Raw genomic sequence first — 23,183 nt, forward strand, 5'->3', positions numbered from 1 at the left:
ATAACACTCAGTTTCTTCCTGAAAATGATTGCAAATACAAATTCTTTGGTATTATCTTCATTTAATTTGTCTTAAATGAAAAAAACACAAAAGAGAATGACGCAAAAAGCAAAACGTTGATCATTTCACACAAAACTCCAAAAATGGGCCAGACAAAAGTATTGGCACCCTCAGCCTAATACTTGGTTGCACAACCTTTAGCCAAAATAACTGCGACCAACCGCTTCCGGTAACCATCAATGAGTTTCTTACAATGCTCTCCCGGAATTTTAGACCATTCTTCTTTGGCAAACTGCTCCAGGTCCCTGATATTAGAAGGGTGCCTTCTCCAAACTGCCATTTTTAGATCTCTCCACAGGTGTTCTATGGGATTCAGGTCTGGACTCATTGCTGGCCACCTTAGAAGTCTCCAGTGCTTTCTCTCAAACCATTTTCTAGTGCTTTTTGAAGTGTGTTTTGGGTCATTGTCCTGCTGGAAGACCCATGACCTCAGAGAGACCCAGCTTTCTCACACTGGGCCCTACATTATGCTGCAAAATTTGTTGGTAGTCTTCAGACTTCATAATGCCATGCACACGGTCAAGCAGTCCAGTGACAGAGGCAGCAAGGCAACCCCAAAACATCAGGGAACCTCCGCCATGTTTGACTGTAGGGACCGTGTTCTTTTCTTTGAATGCCTCTTTTTTTCTCCTGTAAACTCTATGTTGATGCCTTTGCCCAAAAAGCTCTACTTTTGTCTCATCTGACTAGAGAAAATTCTTCCAAAATGTTTTAGGCTTTTTCAGGTAAGTTTTGGCAAACTCCAGCCTGGCTTTTTTATGTCTCGGGGTAAGAAGTGGGGTCTTCTAGGGTCTCCTACCATACAGTCCCTTTTCATTCAGACGCCGACTGATAGTACGGGTTGACACTGTTGTACCCTCGGACTGCAGGGCAGCTTGAACTTGTTTGGATGTTAGTCGAGGTTCTTTATCCAACATCCGCACAATCTTGCGTTGAAATCTCTTGTCAATTTTTCTTTTCCGTCCACATCTAGGGAGGTTAGCACACGGTAGACACAGGAACATTCAGGTCTTAGGAGATGGACTTGTAGCCTTGAGATTGCTCATGCTTCCTCACAATTTGGTTTCTCAAGTCCTCAGACAGTTCTTTGGTCTTCTTTCTTTTCTCCATGCTCAATGTGGTACACACAAGGACACAGGACAGAGGTTGAGTCAACTTTAATCCATGTCAACTGGCTGCAAGTGTAATTTAGTTATTGCCAACTCCTGTTAGGTGCCACAGGTAAGTTACAGGTGCTGTTAATTACACACAGAGAAGCATCACATGATTTTTCGAACAGTGCCAATACTTTTGTCCACCCTCTTTTTTATGTTTGGTGTGGAATTATATCCAATTTGGCTTTAGGACAATTCTTTTTGTGTTTTTTCATTTAAGACAAATTAAATGAAGATAATAATACCAAAGAATTTGTGTTTGCAATCATTTTCAGGAAGAAACTGAGTATTATCTGTCAGAATTGCAGGGGTGTCAATACTTTTGGCCACAACTGTATATACAGAGCTCCTGTTTATAATGTCACCAGTGATCACTGTATTTCCTGTACACTGACACTATATACAGAGCTCCTGTATACAATGGCACTTAGTATTGTGTTTTTTTAATTAATGATCAGTATTGTAGTACTTAGTCACTATGTGGTGGTAATATGTTGTCTGGTCATGGTGTGGCGGTATTATTCTGGTGGTAATATGTGGTCTGGCCATGGTTTGGCGTTATTTGTTCCTTGTATGTGGTATTATTCGGTCATTATGTGGTTGTAATATGTGGTCTGGTGATGGTGTGACGATATTTGTCCCTTGTATGTGATATTAATGGTTGCTTAAAAAAAATGTAAATGTATGTGACTCATTCCCTTAAATATATATCTATGTATTTTTCTTTATTTTTAATAGTTTAGAGTGGAGTAGGGCCCGGCCGAAAGTCTCCCGTGTGGTGGTATCAGCTTAAAAATTATTTTGGCCAGGACAAAAGCTGCTGGTTATGAATGTGACTGGGGTTTATGGGAACTGTTAATATCTGATCGGTGAGGATGTGGTGGTGAGTTTTTCCAAGAGTGGGCGGTGGGACGGTGGAGGCGGAGCTGGTGTGGAACCTGGGCGGAGTCTCAAGGGAACCTGAAAATTTTGCCAGTATGGGGTCCTGAAATACCTAGTGGAAGCCCTGGTCTCTCTCATAAGCTGCAGACCGCAGCTTCCTGAGACTTCAGTGTGCTCACGCAGGCGGCGTGATGACATTATTGTCTCATGTTGCTCTGTGAACCGGAAGAGAAAATGGAGGCTGCAGTGCCGGGAATCAGGATGAGGTGAGTAATAACTTCATTATTTTTAATATGGAGAATTGGAGCCATCCTACTATATATATGGGGATAACTGGGGTTCTTATACTATATATATGGGGATAACTGGGGTTCTTATACTATATATATGGGGATAACTGGGGTTCTTATACTATATATATGGGGATAACTGGGGTTCTTATACTATATATATGGGGAGAACTGGGGTTCTTATACTATATATATGGGGAGAACTGGGGTTCTTATACTATATATATGGGGAGAACTGGGGTTCTTATACTATATATATGGGGAGAACTGGGGTTCTTATACTATATATATGGGGATAACTGGGGTTCTTATACTATATATATGGGGAGAACTGGGGTTCTTATACTATATATATGGGGAGAACTGGGGCCATCATACTATATGTGATGAGAAATGGGGCCATCATACTATATATACGGGCAACTGGGGCCATCGCACTATATTTATGGTGGGAACAGGGGCCATCGCACTATATATATCCCATATCTCTATAGTAAGTTCCGTTCTGCTCCCATATCTCTGGTGCAGCGGCATTATCTGGGGCCGCACACCGTGCAGCGGCATTATCTGGGGCCGCACACCGTGCAGCGGCATTATCTGGGGCCGCACACCGTGCAGCGGCATTATCTGGGGCCGCACACCGTGCAGCGGCATTATCTGGGGCCGCACACCGTGCAGCGGCATTATCTGGGGCCGCACACCGTGCAGCGGCATTATCTGGGGCCGCACACCGTGCAGCGGCATTATCTGGGGCCGCACACCGTGCAGCGGCATTATCTGGGGCCGCACACCGTGCAGCGGCATTATCTGGGGCCGCACACCGTGCAGCGGCATTATCTGGGGCCGCACACCGTGCAGCGGCATTATCTGGGGCCGCACACCGTGCAGCGGCATTATCTGGGGCCGCACACCGTGCAGCGGCATTATCTGGGGCCGCACACCGTGCAGCGGCATTATCTGGGGCCGCACACCGTGCAGCGGCATTATCTGGGGCCGCACACCGTGCAGCGGCATTATCTGGGGCCGCACACCGTGCAGCGGCATTATCTGGGGCCGCACACCGTGCAGCGGCATTATCTGGGGCCGCACACCGTGCAGCGGCATTATCTGGGGCCGCACACCGTGCAGCGGCATTATCTGGGGCCGCACACCGTGCAGCGGCATTATCTGGGGCCGCACACCGTGCAGCGGCATTATCTGGGGCCGCACACCGTGCAGCGGCATTATCTGGGGCCGCACACCGTGCAGCGGCATTATCTGGGGCCGCACACCGTGCAGCGGCATTATCTGGGGCCGCACACCGTGCAGCGGCATTATCTGGGGCCGCACACCGTGCAGCGGCATTATCTGGGGCCGCACACCGTGCAGCGGCATTATCTGGGGCCGCACACCGTGCAGCGGCATTATCTGGGGCCGCACACCGTGCAGAGGCATTATCTGGGGCCGCACACCGTGCAGAGGCATTATCTGGGGCCGCACACCGTGCAGAGGCATTATCTGGGGCCGCACACCGTGCAGAGGCATTATCTGGGGCCGCACACCGTGCAGAGGCATTATCTGGGGCCGCACACCGTGCAACAAAGCTGGGGCCCACTCACTGTGCACCTTAAGCCCTCGTCACACATGGCGATCTCGCTAGCAAGATCGCTGCCGAATCACAAGTTTTGTGACGCAACAGCGATCTCACCAGCGAGATCGCTGTGTGTGACACTTACCAGCAACCGGCCCCCTTGCCGGTTATCGCTGATCGTCCTGGAAAGGCCAGGACATTTTTTTTTGATCGCTGGTCTCCCGCTGGCCAGCACGCATCGCTACGTGTGACAGGCGGGAGATCAGCGATCAGGAGCTGGTAACTAAGGGAAACGTCGGGTTTCTAAGCGGCGCGCAGCGCTTAAAAACCCGATGTGTACCTTGGATACCAGCTCCCTGAACCAGCGCGCGGGTAACTAAGCGACATGCGTCACTTTGTTACCCTCCTGTCGCTGGTGCTGATCGCTGGTGAAGCTGCCTGTTTGGCAGCTCACCAGCGATCATGTAGCGATACACCAGCGTTCTTGACAAGGTCATATCGTTGTCGGGATCGCTGGTGTGTCGCTATGTGTGACGGGGCCCCTAGGCTTATACACAAGTCAATACGTTTTCCCAGTTTTTTATGACAAAATGGGGGGGGGGGGGGGGGGGGTCGTCTTATACACAAGTATAAACAGTATTTTAAATGTTGTAGATCTGCCATTTCTCAGAATGCTTTGTATAACCCCACCTACTCCACTGATTAGCAGATTTCTGCCTATGCAGCGTACACAAAATTGCCAATCACTGGTGGGGTTACACAAAGCTCATGCATATGGAGGACTTCATGGCAGCAGGTTCACTAGTCGTACTAACAAAATCAGTTTTATCAGTAGATCATCAAAACTGCAGCAAGTAGATCAAAAAGTGATGCATCGCTGGAATCGAGGTCTCTGTTTCTAAATTACGCCACAAAAATCTAGTGACAATTCCCCATTAGAAAAAAATCTTGACATTTCACATTGGCCACTCGGCTTTATAATAGACTCAAACTCTGTACTGATGCCTTTTCAGCAGTTTCTTTATCACAGACAGGATAACAATGACATAAAACTAGTATATTCAGCAGATAGGAAAAGGTGAGCTGTGAAAACTATTGTGAATGGTGGATCCCATCAATAAAACTAAATCTGGTCTGAGTCTATTGCTGTTAGTGTCAATTTGTTTTTTCTGAATGAGCAACTGGGATATTGCAAGATATGAAAAAATGCAACCATGAAAAAAATAAAATCTAAAGTAATATAAAAACCAGGTTTAACCAATAGGTCGTTTCTCTGAGGACACATCCTAATGAAAATCCATTTCCACCTGATCACCTAATTCACCATGATTATATAAATTCCAATGTTACCTGTAATGTCGATAGGCTCCAGTGCAAAAGCTTCCTCTTCATTTGGAACCAAAGTAGTCTGGTCAGTCATGGTGGGCAGGGGCTCCACAGGATCCACAGAATCAGGGCTGTCCGGTCCACCCACTGAAAAAGCCAAGAGGGGCATGAGGGTCGGATGCACCATCAAGGAGCAAACATCTATAGCACGTGTGCATGAAGAGACGATACTCACTTGAAACAACATCGTCATCATCCATGTCATCGTCGCGGGCAGGCTGCTCCGGCATTACAACTCCTTCCTCGGGGATTGCTGGTGGATCGTCGAAGATGCCGCCTCCATCATTGCTTAAGAGTTTATCATCTGACGAAACAAAACGAGAGAAACTGGATAAGAACTTCTATATATACTGTATATATATATTTTTAAATAAACACACGTCTCCAGCAGGACCTTTATAATAAGACCATCAACATTCATCATGCCTACAACTGGTTGATAAGCTGTGATCCTACCTAGTATGCCGCCGTCGTTGACCTCTCCAAAGTTGTCATCTTTATACTGTTCCTCGAACTCCAGGTGGTTGGTCTTCTCATTCAGCTCACTGGCATTCTGCTCCGGCTCCAGTAACAGGTTGGAGGCGCTGGTGCTGACCAACATGTCGTCTTCAAACGCGCTGCCTTCCCGCATCATTTCTCGGTCATCCATGCCAAAGTCGCCTGCAATATCGATAAGCCATTAATGCAGCAAGCTAAGTGTTTAGTAGCAAATAAGTAAACCAGAGTTGATCCACTGTACATAATCCGCGGCTTGAGAGGACGGGGATCACATACTGTGGCTTTCTTGTACTAGTTAGCATGGGATGAGCTATTGTCATTTGTTAGCAGTTTTTCAGGTTATCAGCACAAACTGAACACAACCATTAAAGAGTTTGTTTCCCTTTTAGAAAACGTTTCTCCAGAAGGACAGTTCACTGACAAAATAAATAATGTGGGCTTCACTTACCCTCCTCTGGGTCCAGCTGTGTCTGCTGCTGGCTCAGTTGCAGAAGTGACATGTCAACACTGCTGCAGCCAATCACTGAGCCCTGTGGCTATGAAGATGACATGAGCCACGGAGCTCAGTGATGCTAATGCAATGGTCAAAACAACAGCGGAGATTTGCACTGGACGAAGAAAACACAACTCATTTTGTAACTAAGGTCTGTGCATACTGGTAAAGTTTCCTGAACGGGACATTTCTTTAAGACTTTAGAGGGCTATTTAGTTACAGGAGCTCACAGCTCCGCAGTTTTTTTTTTTTTTTTTTTTTTTTAACGTTTCCAGCTTACTGGGGACACAGTCCACTCTGCAAAGTTGCTTGTTTTTACAATCACTTTGCAAATGTACCCGAATTAATGAAAAGATGGGGGGAGACAAAAGCAAACTCCTACCGAAATCATTGTCTTGCAGAATGTTGATATTTCCGACCTCTTCTCTCATGGTGATTTCTTCCACTCGACTCTGGTTCAGGCTGAATTGCTGGGCTACATCAATGTCACTGAAGGAAGAGAAGGCGATCATTCACTTTTCTGACATAGTAAAAATGACTGATAAAAGAAGGACAAGGAGGATGTTCACACATGACGGAAAAATTCTGTGATGAATTCATACAAAAGGGTGAAATCATTGAAATTCATCAAGGGGGAAATATATTAAGACGGCAGGGCTGGTCAGTGTCTGTACGGAGATTACTCGCAGTGTGCGGATGAATTTACGCTAGGCTGCAAATCATAAATATAAATGTACTTACTCCAGATCCGGCAGAGGCTGGTCAAAATCATGGAACTCCTCCGGCAGTGTGATGGCGTTATATGCGGCTTCGCGATTTTCCTCTGGTAAATCCACCACACCTACAATTAAAGTATTGTAAGGGATATTGGCTTAATTCATGGGAACTGCAGTTACGTAAATAAGGAAAAATGCAGGAACACTAAAAAATAAAATAAAGTACGCAGAAACCCAAGTTTCTGGCAAAAAAAATAGTCTATTCATGTTGGACTGAAAAGGATTCCTATTGCTGAACATCATATCTATTTGGAACTTTGCCACTTATCAAATGCTGCAAAAATTAATCTTTGTCTACAGAAACCTTTAAATATTTTTTCTTTTATGGCAGAATTATGAAAAACTGGTGAAAATAGAAAGCGCAATGTGTTTAGCTAGGTAGTGGGAGGTTGGAACCCTCTGTCCCGGGCACAAGTCCAGTCCCTGATTTGTAGCAGCGATTACATGCCACCTTCAATTATAACACCCGCAGATACCATCTCCCCGCAAATCTAAATGTCTGAACGGATCAGTTGGTAGCTGATCTTATCGTGGATGCTACATCCTGTGCTCTGCTCAGTAGTGATAACATGAAATGTGATTTCACAGAGGGAGGGGGTTTGGCAGATAAATAGGACACCTAATTGTAGACAGACCCCCACCCCAAAAAAAAAAATAAAATCAAGAAGCGATTCATTGATTCCTTTACTCTGATGAAAAATTACTTATGAGATAAAAGATCAGAAAACACGGCAGAGCGCCTTCTTCACTTACCGGGCCGAAAAGCCATCTTTATTTTGATAAAAGCTTCGTTACAGTCTGCAAGAAGGTACTTCGCCTTCCTGTGATAGATTCTTACGACGCCCAAAAGGAGGTGACCAGAAGTCCGTAGAGCCATCTTCACCTAGAGAAACGACAGGGACGGGTTACAGACGGAAGTGGCAGCTCCCATACAGTCATTATAATGTGCGACCTCGTTACCTTGGGTGAAATGATGCTCTCCACGCTGCTTTCCAGGTTGCACTCAAACACGTGGGCCTTCGTCAGCTTCTTGTCCCAGTGGGCCGCCAGCCAGATTTTGGCTAGCGGCCCCCTCTTGCTCAGGACAAAGTGTGCGTAGAACATTTTCCAACGGTTTAGTTACCTGAAAGACAATTAAAAATAAGGCCTTTTACAAAAGTGTAGAAAACAGAAGGTGAAGAGTACAGGAGCCCAAAAATGTGCTCAACCTGGCGTAGTTTAGTGACCGATTCCACCTTAACCCCATTCACAACATGACATTTACGTGCTATGTCCCTGACTGATGCTAGTAACGGCGCTGAGCCCACACCTTTCCCCACACGACAGCTGATGTAATTAGCTCTCATGTGCCGTTAACAGTCAAGGGTGGATGCTCCACACGTGGCCGTTAACTTGCTAAATCCTGCTGTAGATCTGACATCGGGATATACCAAGAAACGGCAAAGCGCACGTCATTCCATGCACCCATTGAAAAGTGAAAGTGATCATGAGGCGCCGATGAGTTGTCATGACAGTCGAGGGTCTGCTGAAGACCCCCCATGGCTATCATTACGATAACCCTGTGAATGCCGTCGTTCAAAGGAGATTGTGATTTCTGCTATACACATAGCCCAAATGTTTACCCTATTGAAAATAAAGAATATACACTTATTTGGTTTCGCTGAGTTCAGAAATGTCCAACCTATCAAAATATTCATCAGATCGATAAACAGCGTGTCGGGGGGGGGGGGGGGGAATCAGAAATGTGTTTTTATGTGTGCCGCAATATTGCAATAAGTGATCAAAAACACTGTATCTACCCCGAAATGGTATCAGTAAAAATGTCAGCTCAGGGTGCAAAAATAAGTCTTCATCCAACTCCAGAACCCGAAAAACAAAAAAATGTTACAGGTCTCGGAAAATGATTGAAATTTGTATGAAAAGTTTTTATTTCAGGCTTTTTCTTTAGCACATAAATAAAAAAAACTTTTCATGTTTGGTATCTGTGTGCTCGTACTGACCTGGGGAATTATATTGCAAGGTCAGGGTTACCATATACTGAATATGGTACTGTAAATAAGATATTTTGCAACTTCACCGCACTTGGATATTTTCCCCTCTATTTTCCAGTGCACTATACGGTAAAATCAATGGTGCTGTTCAAAAGAAAAGTTCACGTCGTCCCGCAAAAAACAAGCCTTCATACGACTATATTGACGGAAATGTAAAAAAGTTATGGGTCTGGGAAAAAAGGAAGGGAAAAAAAAATGGCAAGGGGACAAAGGGATTAAAAATTCTAAAAGTGTGAAGAATAATGAAAAGTATGAAAGAGTAAGCCCACCCCCACTAGTCTGACTCTCTGGGGTCTTCACCGAGCCAATTTTTTGGCATTTTAGTGAACAAACTGAATGGTTTCGCCAACGTAAAACTCAATACTATGCAGTTTGGTCACCGCGGGCTCCGCAACACGGCTAATAAATGTTATATACAAAGAAACAATCAAGCTGAGCTCTGTGCTGTCTGCACCAAGCAGTGATGTTTGTGAGAGGCTACGGTCATGTTTGGCCAAGAGTTATACAATTCGGAAAAGCAAAATAATAAAAAAAAAAAAGTTGCATCTACTTACCACAGATCCCAAAATGCAAACCTCTTACAATAGCAGCGAGCTGCCTTTTTTGGGACACTTTGGTCGCAGCAATCAACCTGCCAAAAATTTGTTGCAACAAGTGTCTAAGGGGCAACATTTCTCCTTGTGGAGTAGCAAGCCAGGCCTGGCAGGTCAGAGTGAGGAGACTTACAGGCCATGCACGCTCCTCAGGGAAAATAAGTAGATTGTCTCTTCAGAGATGGAGAACTAGAACTGTAGTGCCACCTACTGGAAGCAGCAATCAGCTTACCCTCTGAAGAGACAGTTTTCATATTGAAACAAGTATAAATTATTTAGCTATTCTTTCACTATGAGACTGAAATGTGGCCCCTTCTCAAGGATGTAGTTTGCCAACATGTTAGTCAGAGGCCCGCAGGTCTGTCACATTTATCTTGTGTTTTGGCAGTTCAAACGCTATATTAATCTACTTTCCTCTAGGAACGATTCACATAGCGGGTGACTATTGATGGACCCCTAACTAAACTTTATAGTGACTGATACTAATACTGTGCGGTTAATAAACTTCCTATCAATGAGGCAAGAGCAGGAGCCGAAACTTCCAATACTCCGCTCTTAGGTATCACATTACCGACTGTATCCAGCCATGCTGGAACTTGTAGTCTCCCTGCTAGGTGTAAGCCTACATTCTGTAAATGAACCACGAAACAGGTGACCCACCCTGGTTCAGCGACCCCGGTATGCTGTCATATATACCCGGGACCCTCCGTATCACAGACCGCCCACAAAGTATTGTGGCTACTGATTGAATAACGTCAGCTTATTCCTGCAACATGTTCACACGGGACAGTTTTGCCATTGAAAAAAAAATAAATAAAAAGGTGAAATAGATTGGTGTAACATGTCACCATATACAGGGGTTGGACAAAATAATGGAAACACCTAACGTTTTGGCATCATAATCTTCGAACATGTTATAAACATGCAAACCGTGACATATGGTAATGTTTTGTAGTTGATTATTTGTGTTATGTGATATGTAAATTAACTGTTTGTTTTGCAGAATTGTAAGAACATTGATGAGAACCTGATACCAATGGCAGACCTCTCGGATTTTCAACGAGTCCAAATTGTTCGTATTCGTATGGCAGGCGCTAGTGTAACAGAAGGTGCCCGAATGCTTGGCGTGTGAAGAGGTACTGTCTCCAAAGTAATGACTGCGTTTGAAGAGAAGGAAAAACGTCCGCAGCAAAGCACAGGTCCGGCCGAATGTCGAAGTTGACAGAGAGACCGTCGGAATCTAAAGCGAATTGTGAGAGAGGATCGCAAGGCCACGGCTCCAAAAATCACTGCTGAGCTCAATGAACACCTACAGAACCCAGTTTCCACGAAAACTGTTCGTCGGGAGCTGCACAAATCTGGATTCCACGGAAGAGCTGCAATTAGAAAACCGCTGATGTCAATGACAAATGTTTCCAAGCGTTTAGAGTGGTGTAGAAACCTCCAGAATTGGTCCCTCGAGCAGTGGAAACGTGATTCTCAGACGAATGATCGTTTACCCTATTTCCGACCTCCGGCCGAGTGTACGTTTGGAGACAGCCGAAAGAAGCCTTCCATCCAGACTGCCTTCTCCCAACCGAAAAACATGGCGGCGGTTCTGTGACGATCTGGGGTGCTATTTCGTGGAGATCCGCTGGGCCAATGATATAACTTCATGGAAGAATTAACAGCCGAGATTATTTAGGCATTTTGGGCGACCAAGTGCATCCTATGGTTCAAGCACTGTTCCCGGAGGGGAACGCCATCTTTCAGGATGATCATGCACCAATTCATACAGCTAGAATCGTTAAAGCATAGCACAAGGAACATTGTAATGAAGTTGAGCATCTCATCTGGCCCCCACAATCTCCAGACCTCAACATTATTGAGCATTTATGGCCGATTTTAGAGATTCAAGTTAGACATCAATTTCCGCTGCCATCGTCGCTCAAAGAACTGGAGGGTGTTTTAACTGAAGAATGGGCTAAAATTCCTTTGGAAACAATTCACACCTTGTATGAATCCATACACCATATTAAACTAACTTTTGTTGATGTTTCCAGGTGTTTCCATTATTTTGTCCAACCCCTGTAAATCGTCAACTTTGTGACTGCCATAGCTGATCCATAAAACCACATGTCTGCAGGCAAGAGGCAATGTGCTGAATGGTTACTGGCAGCTGATACATCTTAGCCGGCTAATAAATGGTTATTCTTAGTTATACAAGTTATCACCTACCCATTGGATTAGGGGATAACTTGACCTTATTAAGAAAATCCTGCTACAACTTATCACTTGTTAAATCATAACATTAAAGCAGTCAAAGACCAAATTAACACGAGACTACAGAGACCAAACATTGTTTCTAGAGAATATTATCGGAGATAATTAATTTCCTTAATTATATCTCAGCTTGGGATGAATAATAGGACGACTGAGGGAGAGTTGTTGGTGAGCGGGGGTGCCACTTTGCATCCAAGATATGGTACCAACCTCCTTAGTAAGGTAGGGACACCTACTAGGGACCTGTCCGGGTAAAGCCAGGCCAAACATTCATACTGCTCTTCCCGGCATTTCATCCTCTATCCATTATCTGTCCTGATAGCCAAAAAGGCACAGCCTCTGCACATACTGGGGCTAAAAATAATTGATATTATCCTTTAGGCCCTATTTTAATGCCCCCGTTACACACTGCGATATCGCTAGCAATATCGCTGTAAAGTCACCGATTTTGTGACGTTGCAGCGATATTGCTAGCGATATCGCTATGTGTGATACTTACCTCCGACCGGCTCCCCCGCTGGTAATCGCTGATTGTGCGAGAAGCTGCTGGACCATTCCTCGTCAGTCACTTCCTGCAGCGCTTCCTGCTGTGACGACGAGCGACGCGTAGAGCCGGGCGTGAGGACGCAAGATCGCCTAGTGTGACAGGTAAGTGGCGATCCCCGTCCCCAGCGATGTCGCTGGTGAGATCTGCCTGTGTGGCAGCTCACTAGCAACCACCTAGCGATGCACCAGCGATCCTGACTGCGTCATATCGCTAGTCGGGATCGCTGGTGCATCGCTAAGTGTAACGGTACCCTAAGTGTTTTGTGAGATACAATGGTTGTTATCTGCAATTTAAACTGAAATATTTTGTGTGATTGTCTCGCCCACGCTGTCACTTTCTCAATATCATTAAGCCACCTAAATATCTGTTTTTATTTGACTCACCACCATAACAAAGTTTTGTCCCGTTTATGAAGACGGGTTATACGTCTACCAGTTATTAATGGTGGAACGAGTCATAGATTAGGAATCAATAGGAACTGTTAGGGCTAGACATCAGTGAGCGGGGGCGCCGATTTGCGTCCAAGGTACCAACCTCCGCGGTTAGGAAAGGAACATACTTGAGGGCACTGTTATGATGAGAGAGAAAGCACAACTCCAGATTTATCTCTTTAAGGACAAAACTCTGTATTATCTATAAACTATACTGTTTTGATCTCTATAGTCTCATGCCTTAATTTGGTCTTTGACTATTTTAATGTTATGATTTAACAAGTGTTATGATTTAGCAGGATTCTGATAAGTTGTATTTGTTAACCTGAACTTTGTTAACCTGTCATTTGTTAAGCTTGGAGGATAACACTGAGACCCCCAGAGCAGAGATGCACATTGAACAGTACAACACTTGCGAGGGGTGGGAGAAAATCACTCCATTCACTGTCCCCTAACCAGAGACATCCGGTAAGTTCCCATACACGTCATCATGGGCCAGACACATACTGCAACTGGTCATCCACAGAAATGAGTCTGTCCTCCAGATCACCACACCGGATATAGGACTGGATGCATATATATTATATACAAAGACGTATACAGGACACTTCACGAATCTATAGCAATGGAACATTCAGCTATAAAAGAACAGGCAAAGTAAGAAAATCACCAGCAGAACATGTGATTACTGCTCCCTGGAGCCACATGACAACTATAAAGGGCCCCCAATAAGACAGCCCTAGCCGGGGGACACTGCGGGCCAGTGGTCGCCGGACGGGAGACCTTAGAGACACCTTTGACTTGCTGACATCCCTAGCGCCTCACAATGATGTGCACAAACAGACTCAAAATAATTGGAGCATTGTCTTTTTGTCACCATTCCATCGGTCTTTTTCACATTATTTTCCTGAACATATGATAAAGTGAATTACATCAAAGTGCAACTAGATGCAAGTAAGAAAACAAGCCCTCAAAGCTCTTGGGAGAAAAAACTCCAAAGTGGTGAAACTTTCAGAATTGGCATTACATTTGTCTACTTGTCCCTCACTGTGGTTTGCAGTAGCCTCCTCAGACTACAAAACTGCCCTACGTCCTATAATTACAGACATAGAAGCTACTGCATGTAGCAACCTACCTGCGACAATGACATGCCCTGCAATGTAGCAGCTCGCTGCAGCCTGACTGCCGCTGCCCCTGAGCAGCCGCCACCGGAAAATACACTACCAGCAAATAGAAAGGAGCAGGAAACATTTGGGCCACAAACAAAAGTTTTAATTAGAATGAAAACCACAATAAAAACTCTGTCAGTCATCTATGCTCCTAAAAAAAAAAAAAAAAAAAAAAAAAAATTCCAAGTGCGGTGAAATTGCAAAATGTGCAATCCCACACTTGTTCTTTAATTGGCTTTTTTGCTAGGTTCACTTATTGCTAAAACTGACCTGCCATTATGATTCTCCAGGTCATTACAAGTCCATAGACACCAAACATGTCTAGGTTCTTTTTTATATAAAATGGGTGAAAAAAAAATCCACAAGTTAGCTTTAAAAAAAAAAAAAAAAAAATTGTGCCACGTTCCGATACCCGTAGCGTCTCCATTTTTCATGATCTTGGGTTGGGCGAGGGTTTATTTTTTGCACGCCGAGCTGACATTTTTAATGATACCACTTTTGTGCAAATACGTTCTTTTGATCGCCCGTTATTGCATTTTAATGCTATGTCGCGGCGACCAAGATAACGTAATTCTGGTGTTTCGATTTTTTTCTCACTACGCCGTTTAGCGATCAGGTTAATCCTTTTCATTGATAGATCGGGCGATTCTGAACGCGGCTATGGCCTGTTTCACACATCCGTTTGTCACCATCAGTCAAAATTCACCGATTTGCAAAAAAAAAAAAAAAAAAACAGATCCGCCATTTATCTTGGCGGATCCGTTTTTCTCCACATTGACTTTCATTATCGGCGGATTTTGACTGAGGATCGTCCGTTGCATCCGTATTTCTGCGGATCCGCCAAAATTTTGGCGTCCACTGAGATCAACGAACGGACAATGCAACGTTTTTTTGTTGTCCGGATCCGTATTTTCCTCTTTTGCTACATGTTTAACCCTAAATCCAATCTGGCTGCTGGATAAAAAATCTCTCTCTCTCCTCCACTCACCGCCTCTTCACCCGAGATCTGGCCTCCACTCACCGCGACATCGCCCGAGATCTCGCCTCCTCTGACCGCTACATCGCCGGTAGTCATTTTTTCTTTTCAGCCGCGGTTCCTTTAAAATTCCGAAATCGGCGGATCCTGGCGCACCAATGCGCCATTTTAGCGGCTGCCAATGCACAGGGAAAACGTAAGTGTGAAACAGGCCTATACCAAATATGTGTATGTTTGATTTTTTTTTAACTGCTTTATTTTGAATGGGGCAAAAGAGGGCGATTTAAACTTTTATATTTTTTTTATTTTTAAAACTATTTTCCTTTAAAGGGAATGTCACTTCATTTTTGGCCTATGAGCTGTGGCCACCGCCATCAGGGGCTTATCTACAGCATTCTATAATGCTGTACATTAGCCCCCCCATGTAACCTGAAAGATAAGAAAAACAAGTTAGATTATACTTACCACAGTCGGGTGCGTGTCGCGCTCCGGCGCCTACCATCTTCTAGCCATGATGTCCTCCTCCTTACTTCTGCTGAGGCTCCAGTGCAGGCATAATTCTCTGCCCTATTGAGGGCAGAGTACTGCAGTGTGCAGGCACCAGGAAAGGTCAGAGAGGTCCGGCGCCTGCGCACTGCAGTACTCTGCTCTGCCCTCAACAGGGCAGAGAATTATGCCTGCACAGGAGCTTCAGCAGAAGTAAGGAGGAGGACATCATGGCTATAAGATGGGAGGCGCTGGACCACGACACCCATCGGACTGGACCCCCGGGTGAGTATAAACTAACTCATTTTTCTTCTCTTTCAGGTTACATCAGGGGCTTATCTACAGCATTACAGAATGCTGTAGGATAAGCCCCTGATGGCGGTGGCCACAGCTCATAGGGTAAGAATGAGGTGACAGATTCCCTTTAAGTTTTGGGATGCTTCAATAGCCTCCATGGGAGGCTAGAAGCTGCCACAACTTGATTGGCTCTGCTACATAGAGGCGATACTCAGATCGCCTCTATGTAGCATAATTACTGCATTGCTATGAGCGCCGACCACAGGGTGGCGCTCATAGCCATCCGGCATCAACAACCATAGAGGTATCAAGGAGACCTCTGGTTGTTATGGTATCGAACTGATGACCCCCGATCACGTAACGGGGGTCAGCGGTGCGCGTATTTCCAGCTCGATGGCCGGAAGCGCACGTTAAATGTCGCTGTCAGAGTTTGACAGCGGTATTTAACTAGTTAATAGGCGCGAGTGGAGCGTGATTCCACCCGTGCCTATTGCGGGCACATATCAGATGTACAAAACAACTGTATGTTCCGGCTTTGATGCGGGCTCACCTCCGAAGCCCACATCAAAGCGGGGGTACTGCCATCGGACGTACTATCCCGTCCGATGACAGTAAGGGGTTAATGTTAAGATTCCTGCCCCCAGATCTAGGGGTCGGTCACACAGGTTCGCAGCCAGCGTACAACTCGGACGAGTGCCATCTGATGTTTCACCAGATAGCAGTAAAAAAAAAAAAACAAAACAAAACATTGCATGATGTGATTTGAAGAGTATATTGGACAACGTGCACCCACACAGTGTATGGGTGCATGCAAAATGTTGGACTGCACTCAATTGTCAGAGTGCAGTCTGATGTACGCCAACTCATATAAAGGACAAATTAAGTTCGCCATCATCTCCATACCTGTGAGCTGATTCTTGCATGCAATAGAATTGGATTACAGTAAAATAACACATCAGAGCGAGCCCTAATACTCACCAGGAGCCATTGTCGTCTGTAGCTTATGAGCTGCCAGACGTCTCCAGTGTGTTTGCTGGGTGAAGGCGGAGGACACTTCTCAATGTAAGTCTATGAGAGCCAGAACAAGACCAGACAAAGACTCCAATAGAGTTACACTGAGAACATGTGACTGCTACCTCTGACTTATGGTCAGTCAGGAGCTGCGGTCACAAGATGGCGGATTAGGACAAGAGTCAAGAAGAGCAAAAGATGGCAGCTGGTAAGTTTATTACTAGGGACAGGGAACATGCATTAGTGGTACCACTCCTGAGATCAAATAATAAAACTGCAGAAGTGGTGCTTTAAAGAGAACGTAAGGCTGGGTTCACACGTAGCGGAACTCTTGCGGAAATTACCGCGAGAACTCCGAATTCCATTCCGTGGGAAAATCGCATTTTAAATTCCCGCACTTTTCCCGCGGAAAAACTAGCATTTTGCAAGTATTAGCTTGCAGAATTGCTAGCGTTTTCCAAGCGATCTGTAGCATCGCTTGGCAAACTGATTGACAGGTTGGTCACACTCGTCAAACATAGTGTTTGACGAGTGTGACCAACTTTTTACTATTGAGGCTGCCTATGCGGCATCAATAGTAAAAGATAGAATGTAAAAAAAATAAAAAAAATATTGTTATTCTTACCTTCCGGCGTCCCGCGCAGCCTTCCCGCTCCCAGTAATCCTTTGCGCGAATTACCGCGATGACGTCCGTTATCGCGGGATTGCGACGTCTCGTGGTCATTCGCGATGACGTCGCACGAATGGCCACGAGACTTCGCGATCCCGCGAAAACGGACGTCATCGCTCGCAAAGGATTACTGGGACCGGGAGTGTGGCGAGAGGCGGGAAGGCTGCGCGGGACGTCGGAAGGCAAGAATAACAATATTTTTTTTATTATTTTTTACATTCTATCTTTTACTATTGATGCCGCATAGGCAGCCTCAATAGTAAAAAGTTGGTCACACTCGTCAAACAATATTTATTTTAAATTCTATTTTTTTACAGGGATATGGTACCCAGAGGCCGAAAGACAGTCTCCTCTCCTCCGGACCGTGGGTACCATCCGCAAATGTTCTTCTTACTTTTCGCATGGTGTGCACAGCCACATGCGGAAAGTAAGCAGAACAATGCATTCCTATGGGTGCGGGATCGCCGCAATTCCGCTAAATTAATGAGCATGCTGCGTTTTTTGACGCGAAGCGATTCCACCGCGGTAAAAACCGCAGCATTAGCACAGCACTGTGGAATCCCATAGGAATGCATGGGATGCTTATTTTTTGCGGCAAAATCGTGCGGTTAAAACCGCCGCGAAAACAACGCCACGTGTGAACTCAGCCTAACAGTTGGGCAGTGATCTCCAGCAAATCATAGCTGCAATCACAGGATGGTGGAGGAAGAAGTAGCACTGGCAAAGGTATAAGGCCGGGATAACACTACTGCGTGTGATGTGAGAAACTCGCAAGAGTCTCTCTCATCACACACAGCAGTGTTATCCCAGCCTAGGACGGCGACCGGTATTTACTACACATGGAGAACATACATTTCTGATACCTAAACAGTGGTGAAACCCCCACCACTAGAATTTAAAGGGGTTGTCCACTACTGATTTCCCCCAGTAGAATAACGCCTATACCCGCTTCCGATACTGGCGTCATACCAGGGGTCTCAGCTCTCCCTGGGGCGACTGACATGGCCTTAGGGCCCCATCACACATAGCGACTCACCAGCGATCCCGACAACGATATCACCTTGTCAGGATCGCTGGTGAGCTGTCAAACAGACAGCTTCACCAGCGACGCCGAGCGCGCAGTGTCACTGTGTACTTTAGTTACCAGTGCGCTGATGCAGGAAGCTGGTAACTAAGGTACACATCGGGTTTCTAAGAGGCGCGCATCACTTAGAAACCCGATGTGTACCTTAGTTACCAGCTCCTGCTCGCTGGTCTCCCGCCTGTCACACGCAGCGATGCGTGCTGACCAGCGGGAGACCAGCTACCCCAAAAATGTCCAGTCATTTCAACAGCAATCAGCGATACCCGGCAGGGGGGCTGGTCGCTGATAGCTGTCACACAGCAATCTCGCTGGTGAGATCGCTGTTGCGTCACAAAACTAGTGACTCAGCAGCGAGATCGCTGTGTGTGACGGGGGCTTTACTCTCCTCTATGGACATAATACATATCCAGAGAAAGTCACAGCTGCGATCACTTCTCCTGTGCCAGTGATGAAACCCCTGATAAGGCGCCAGCATCGGAGGAGAGTATATTATTTTACTGGAGGGGGATTCAGAAAGGGTTGCTTAAATAGTGGAAAATCCCTTTAAGCGTTAAACTATGGACAGATCCTTAGGAACGGTCAGTGATCTGTTGCTTCCTGTCTGTATTCAGATTCATTTTCTACCTAGTAAGAACGGAACTGTCCAAAAAGCAACAAATCATTTCATGGATCACTGTAACAAACTTTGGTATCAGTTAGGAATCTCTTCCTTATATAGATTTTTCCAGGTTATTCCTTCTCTACAGAATCCCAAACAAACGCAAACAGAATCTGAAATCAACACCAAACCTCTTAGAAATCCCAACATTTTCTCGCTCACCGTCCTGTGCAAATTACTTTTCTCAAAATGTGTAATCTGGAATTTGGTTGTTAGAGAAACTGTACACTTTAACTTCACCACATTTGACTAAACTATTAGGGTATGTTCACACTGGACGTTTTTTCAACTTTTTTAATGTAAATTTTCAGCTGTGTTTTAGGCTGAGTTCACACGTGGCGTTTTTTCCGCGGCGGTTTTAAGCGCGCAATTTTGCAGCGAAAACACGAAAAATAAGCATCCCATGCATTCCTATGGGATTCTGCAATGCTGTGCTAATGCTGTGGTTTTTACCGCAGCGGAATTGCTTTGCGGTAAAAAACGCAGCATGCTCATTAATTTTGCGGAATCGCGGCGATCCTGCACCCATAGGAATGCATTGTTCTGCTTACTTTCCGCATGTGGCTGTGCACACCATGCGAAAAGGAAGCAGAAAATTTGCAGATGGTACCCACGGTCCGGAGGAGAGGAGACTGTCCTCCAGGCTCTGGGTACCATATCCCTGTAAAAAATAGAATTTAAAATAAAAAATATTGTTATTCTCACCTTCCGACGTCCCGCGCAGCCTTCCCGCCTCTCTCCACGCTCCCGGTTCCAGTAAGCCTTTGCGAGCGATGACGTCCGTTCTCACAGGATCGCAGTCATCGCGAATGACCGCGAGACGTCGCGATCCCGCGAGAACGGACATCATCGCGGTAGTTGTCGCAAAGGATTACTGGGAGCGTGGAGAGAGGCGGGAAGGCTGCGCGGGACCGTCGGAAGGTGAGAATAACAATTTTTTTTTTATTATTATTATTTACATTCTATCTTTTACTATTGATGCCGCATAGGCAGCCTCAATAGTAAGAAGTTGATCACACTCGTCAAACACTGTTTGACGAGTGTGATCAACCTGTCAATCAGTTCTCCAAGCAATGCTACAGATCGCTTGGAAAACGCTAGCAATTCTGCAAGCTAATTACACTTGCAAAATGCTAGTTTTTCTGCGGGAATTTAAATTGCGATTTTCCCGCGGAATGGAATTCCGGAATTCTCTCGGCAATTTCCGCAAGAGTTCCGCTACGTGTGAACCCAGCCTTACAGTACCAGCAAAGTCTATGAGATTTCAGAAATCTCATGCGCACAGCTTTTTTTTTGTCCTCAGTATTTTGTCCTTTGCTTGTTTTTTTTTTTTGCACAATAGAGTATTTAACAGAGCATGAAAGTGACTAGCTTTTTTTTAACCCACTGAAAGGGTAAGTTCACACTAGCCTTTTTTTCTGCATCAAAACCTGATCTATTGGCAGGAAAGAAACTGCAGGAAAAAAAAGTAGATTTTGCCTCGTTTTTCTTGTGTTTTTGCATTGCTAAATTTGTCTCTTGTGCATGCTGATAAAGTTTAATGCAAAAAAGTCACATTCTGCAAAATCAGGTTTTGGCAGAAAAACTGCAGCGAAACCAGACACCTGTGGATTTTCAGTGTTTTTTTTCACGTCAAAGGATGGAAAACAGTGAAAAAAATGCTGAAAGTGACAAGCTCTATTGTGTAAAAAACATGCAAACCACAACATCTTGATGAAAAAAATGTGCGCGTATGAAATCTCAGAAATAGCTGGTACTGTAAAACACAGCTGAAAATTTGCATAAAAAATGCAGTGTGAACTTATCCGAATGGGTGGTGAAACCGCTGTAAAAAAGGGCAGGTATCAGGTTTTGTTGCGTTTTTAGAGGAAAAAAACAAGTAAAGCAGTATGTGAAACCAAACACACTGAGGTTTGTGATTTTCGCCGACTTACCATCTTTTCTTGGTCATCTGAGATGGCAGATGGGATTAGCATAGTTGAATTATATTAGTGATGCGTAGAAAGTAAACATTGGCCAACAAAGGTGTGAACCTGAACAATGCCTGTGGCTGACCGAGGTGAGGGTAACACAATGCCTGAGCAACTCAATGGCAGACCAAAGTGTGAACGTTAAACAGTGTCCTACAAAAGCAATGCACTGCCAGGGTCTTAGGGCCCCATCACACATAGCGATCTCGACAACAATATGACCTTGTCAGGATCGCTGGCGTATCGCTACATGATCGGTGGTGAGCTGCCAAACAGGCAGATCTCAGCAGCGTTCAGGACCAGCGACGACGCAGGTAACAAGCGACGCACGTCGCTTAGTTACCCACTGTGTACCTTAGATACCAGCGTGCTGGTAACCAAGGTAAACAGCGGGTTTCTAAGTGCCGCGCTTAGAAACCCGCTGTTTACCTTGGTTACCAGCATGCTGCACCAGCACGCTGGTAACTAAGGTACACAGCGGGTAACTAAGTGACGCTTAGAAACCCGATGTTTACCTTGGTTACCAGGCTCCAGCTCGCTGATCTCCCACCAGTCACATGCAGCGATGCGTGCTGGCCAGCGGGAGACCAACGATCAAAAAAATGTCCTGGCCATTTGAGCACGATCAGCGATACCCTGCAGGGAGGCCGGTCGCTGATGCCCGTCACACACAGCGATCTCGCTGTGTGTGACGGGGGCTTTAGGTAAATTATTCCTGAGCAATTCACCCCCCCCACTGCTACGTGTGTATATATCTAAGCATATGTATATGTGTAAGTATGTATACGTCTGTAATGTATGTATTTTGCTTTTTCTCACACATTTTGCTCGCTGACCACACCTTGCGGGGCAAGCAGGCAGAGCGGCGGTGCGTGCGCTCATGACGGAGAACATCAGAACAACACTAAGTTACAAAAAGTGAAAAAAATCCTTTCCCGCTCCATCACCAGTAAAAAAAAACCCTAATCACAGAATGTGAACAAGAGATTAATAAGAGACAGTAGCACGTCCCACTCACCAGACACGCTGGGAGCGATCCGCAGCCTGCACACCGCTGATCTCTGGGATCACAGACCGGAGCTTAGCTGCTGCTCTCCGTTATCAGCCCCTCTGGAGGCCCGGCCACAGGTGGGGTCTGATGTTCCTGTAGGTGCGCGGCCCCTTTAAATAAAACACGTCCGACCGAGCGCGGAGGAGAAGCGGCAGGTCCCCGGCTGTGTGGCCGCTACCGGGCGGAGGATGGAGCCTGCAGTCCGCGGCCCTCCCCCTGCACATACGGGCACACAGGCGGTGTTGGCAGCCGAGGACCGAGCGCGGCCTCCTCCTCCTGCCCGCCATATTAGAAATCCGCCCCGGGGAGGCCTCCGCGCGCACGGCCGCCCCTCTCCTCACCACTCCCCGCATACTCACCCCCTGCCGGACACTCACCGCCGTGTGCTGCCCCCGCTCTGCACTGAGGCGCCCGCCGCTCGGTTCCTGGCTCCCTTTCCGCCTCTCGGGCCCACACTGACACTAACAAGATGGCGGCCGCGGCCCTTCCTGCCGCCCAAACACCGCGTTCAAATCCGCAGGATGTTTACTGATGAAAAACCCACAGGCAGCAGCGAGCGTAACCATAGAGAGGGCGGAGAGCGAGCGGGGCAGAGCGGCAACGTGCGCGTGACGTCACTGCGTGGAAAGGGCGGGGTGCAAGTCAGGAGGCGAAGACGCCATTTTGGTGGAGGGAATCAAAGGAAAGAGTGGAAAGAATACTGTTTATAATATGAATGTTATAACAGGTGTCAGGAATTGGGCTATAAGACAGGAATAGGGTGTGGAATACACAATATTATAAGTGAGGGCGCCGCGCGTGCGGACGTGGGCGTGGTT

The 23,183-nt window shown here is 46.0% G+C and overlaps 1 protein-coding gene across 3 annotated transcripts in view; it reads right to left on the bottom strand.

Moving 5' to 3' along the window:
* The window catches only part of RAD21 (RAD21 cohesin complex component), a 33,014-nt gene extending 10,044 nt beyond the window's left edge, over nt 1–22,970 (bottom strand). The window contains exons 1-8 of one of the 3 annotated variants that reach the window (XM_073590228.1): nt 22,743–22,970; nt 8,070–8,232; nt 7,863–7,992; nt 7,075–7,174; nt 6,716–6,822; nt 5,799–6,002; nt 5,518–5,646; nt 5,307–5,429 (exon numbers count right to left, since the gene is read on the bottom strand). In XM_073590228.1, coding sequence (XP_073446329.1) covers nt 5,307–5,429; nt 5,518–5,646; nt 5,799–6,002; nt 6,716–6,822; nt 7,075–7,174; nt 7,863–7,992; nt 8,070–8,213 — 937 coding nt within the window. In that variant the 5' untranslated portion in view covers nt 8,214–8,232; nt 22,743–22,970. Of the gene's footprint in view, nt 1–5,306; nt 5,430–5,517; nt 5,647–5,798; nt 6,003–6,715; nt 6,823–7,074; nt 7,175–7,862; nt 7,993–8,069; nt 8,233–22,724 lie in introns of all 3 variants that reach the window. The other 2 variants (XM_073590227.1, XM_073590226.1) reach the window with 2 other exon arrangements.
* Between the last annotated feature and the right edge of the window lie 213 nt (nt 22,971–23,183).

The sequence above is a fragment of the Dendrobates tinctorius genome, unplaced genomic scaffold (assembly GCF_039654945.1).
Source record: "Dendrobates tinctorius isolate UK_male_01 unplaced genomic scaffold, ASM3965494v1 ptg000116l, whole genome shotgun sequence".
Lineage (NCBI taxonomy): Eukaryota > Metazoa > Chordata > Amphibia > Anura > Dendrobatidae > Dendrobates > Dendrobates tinctorius.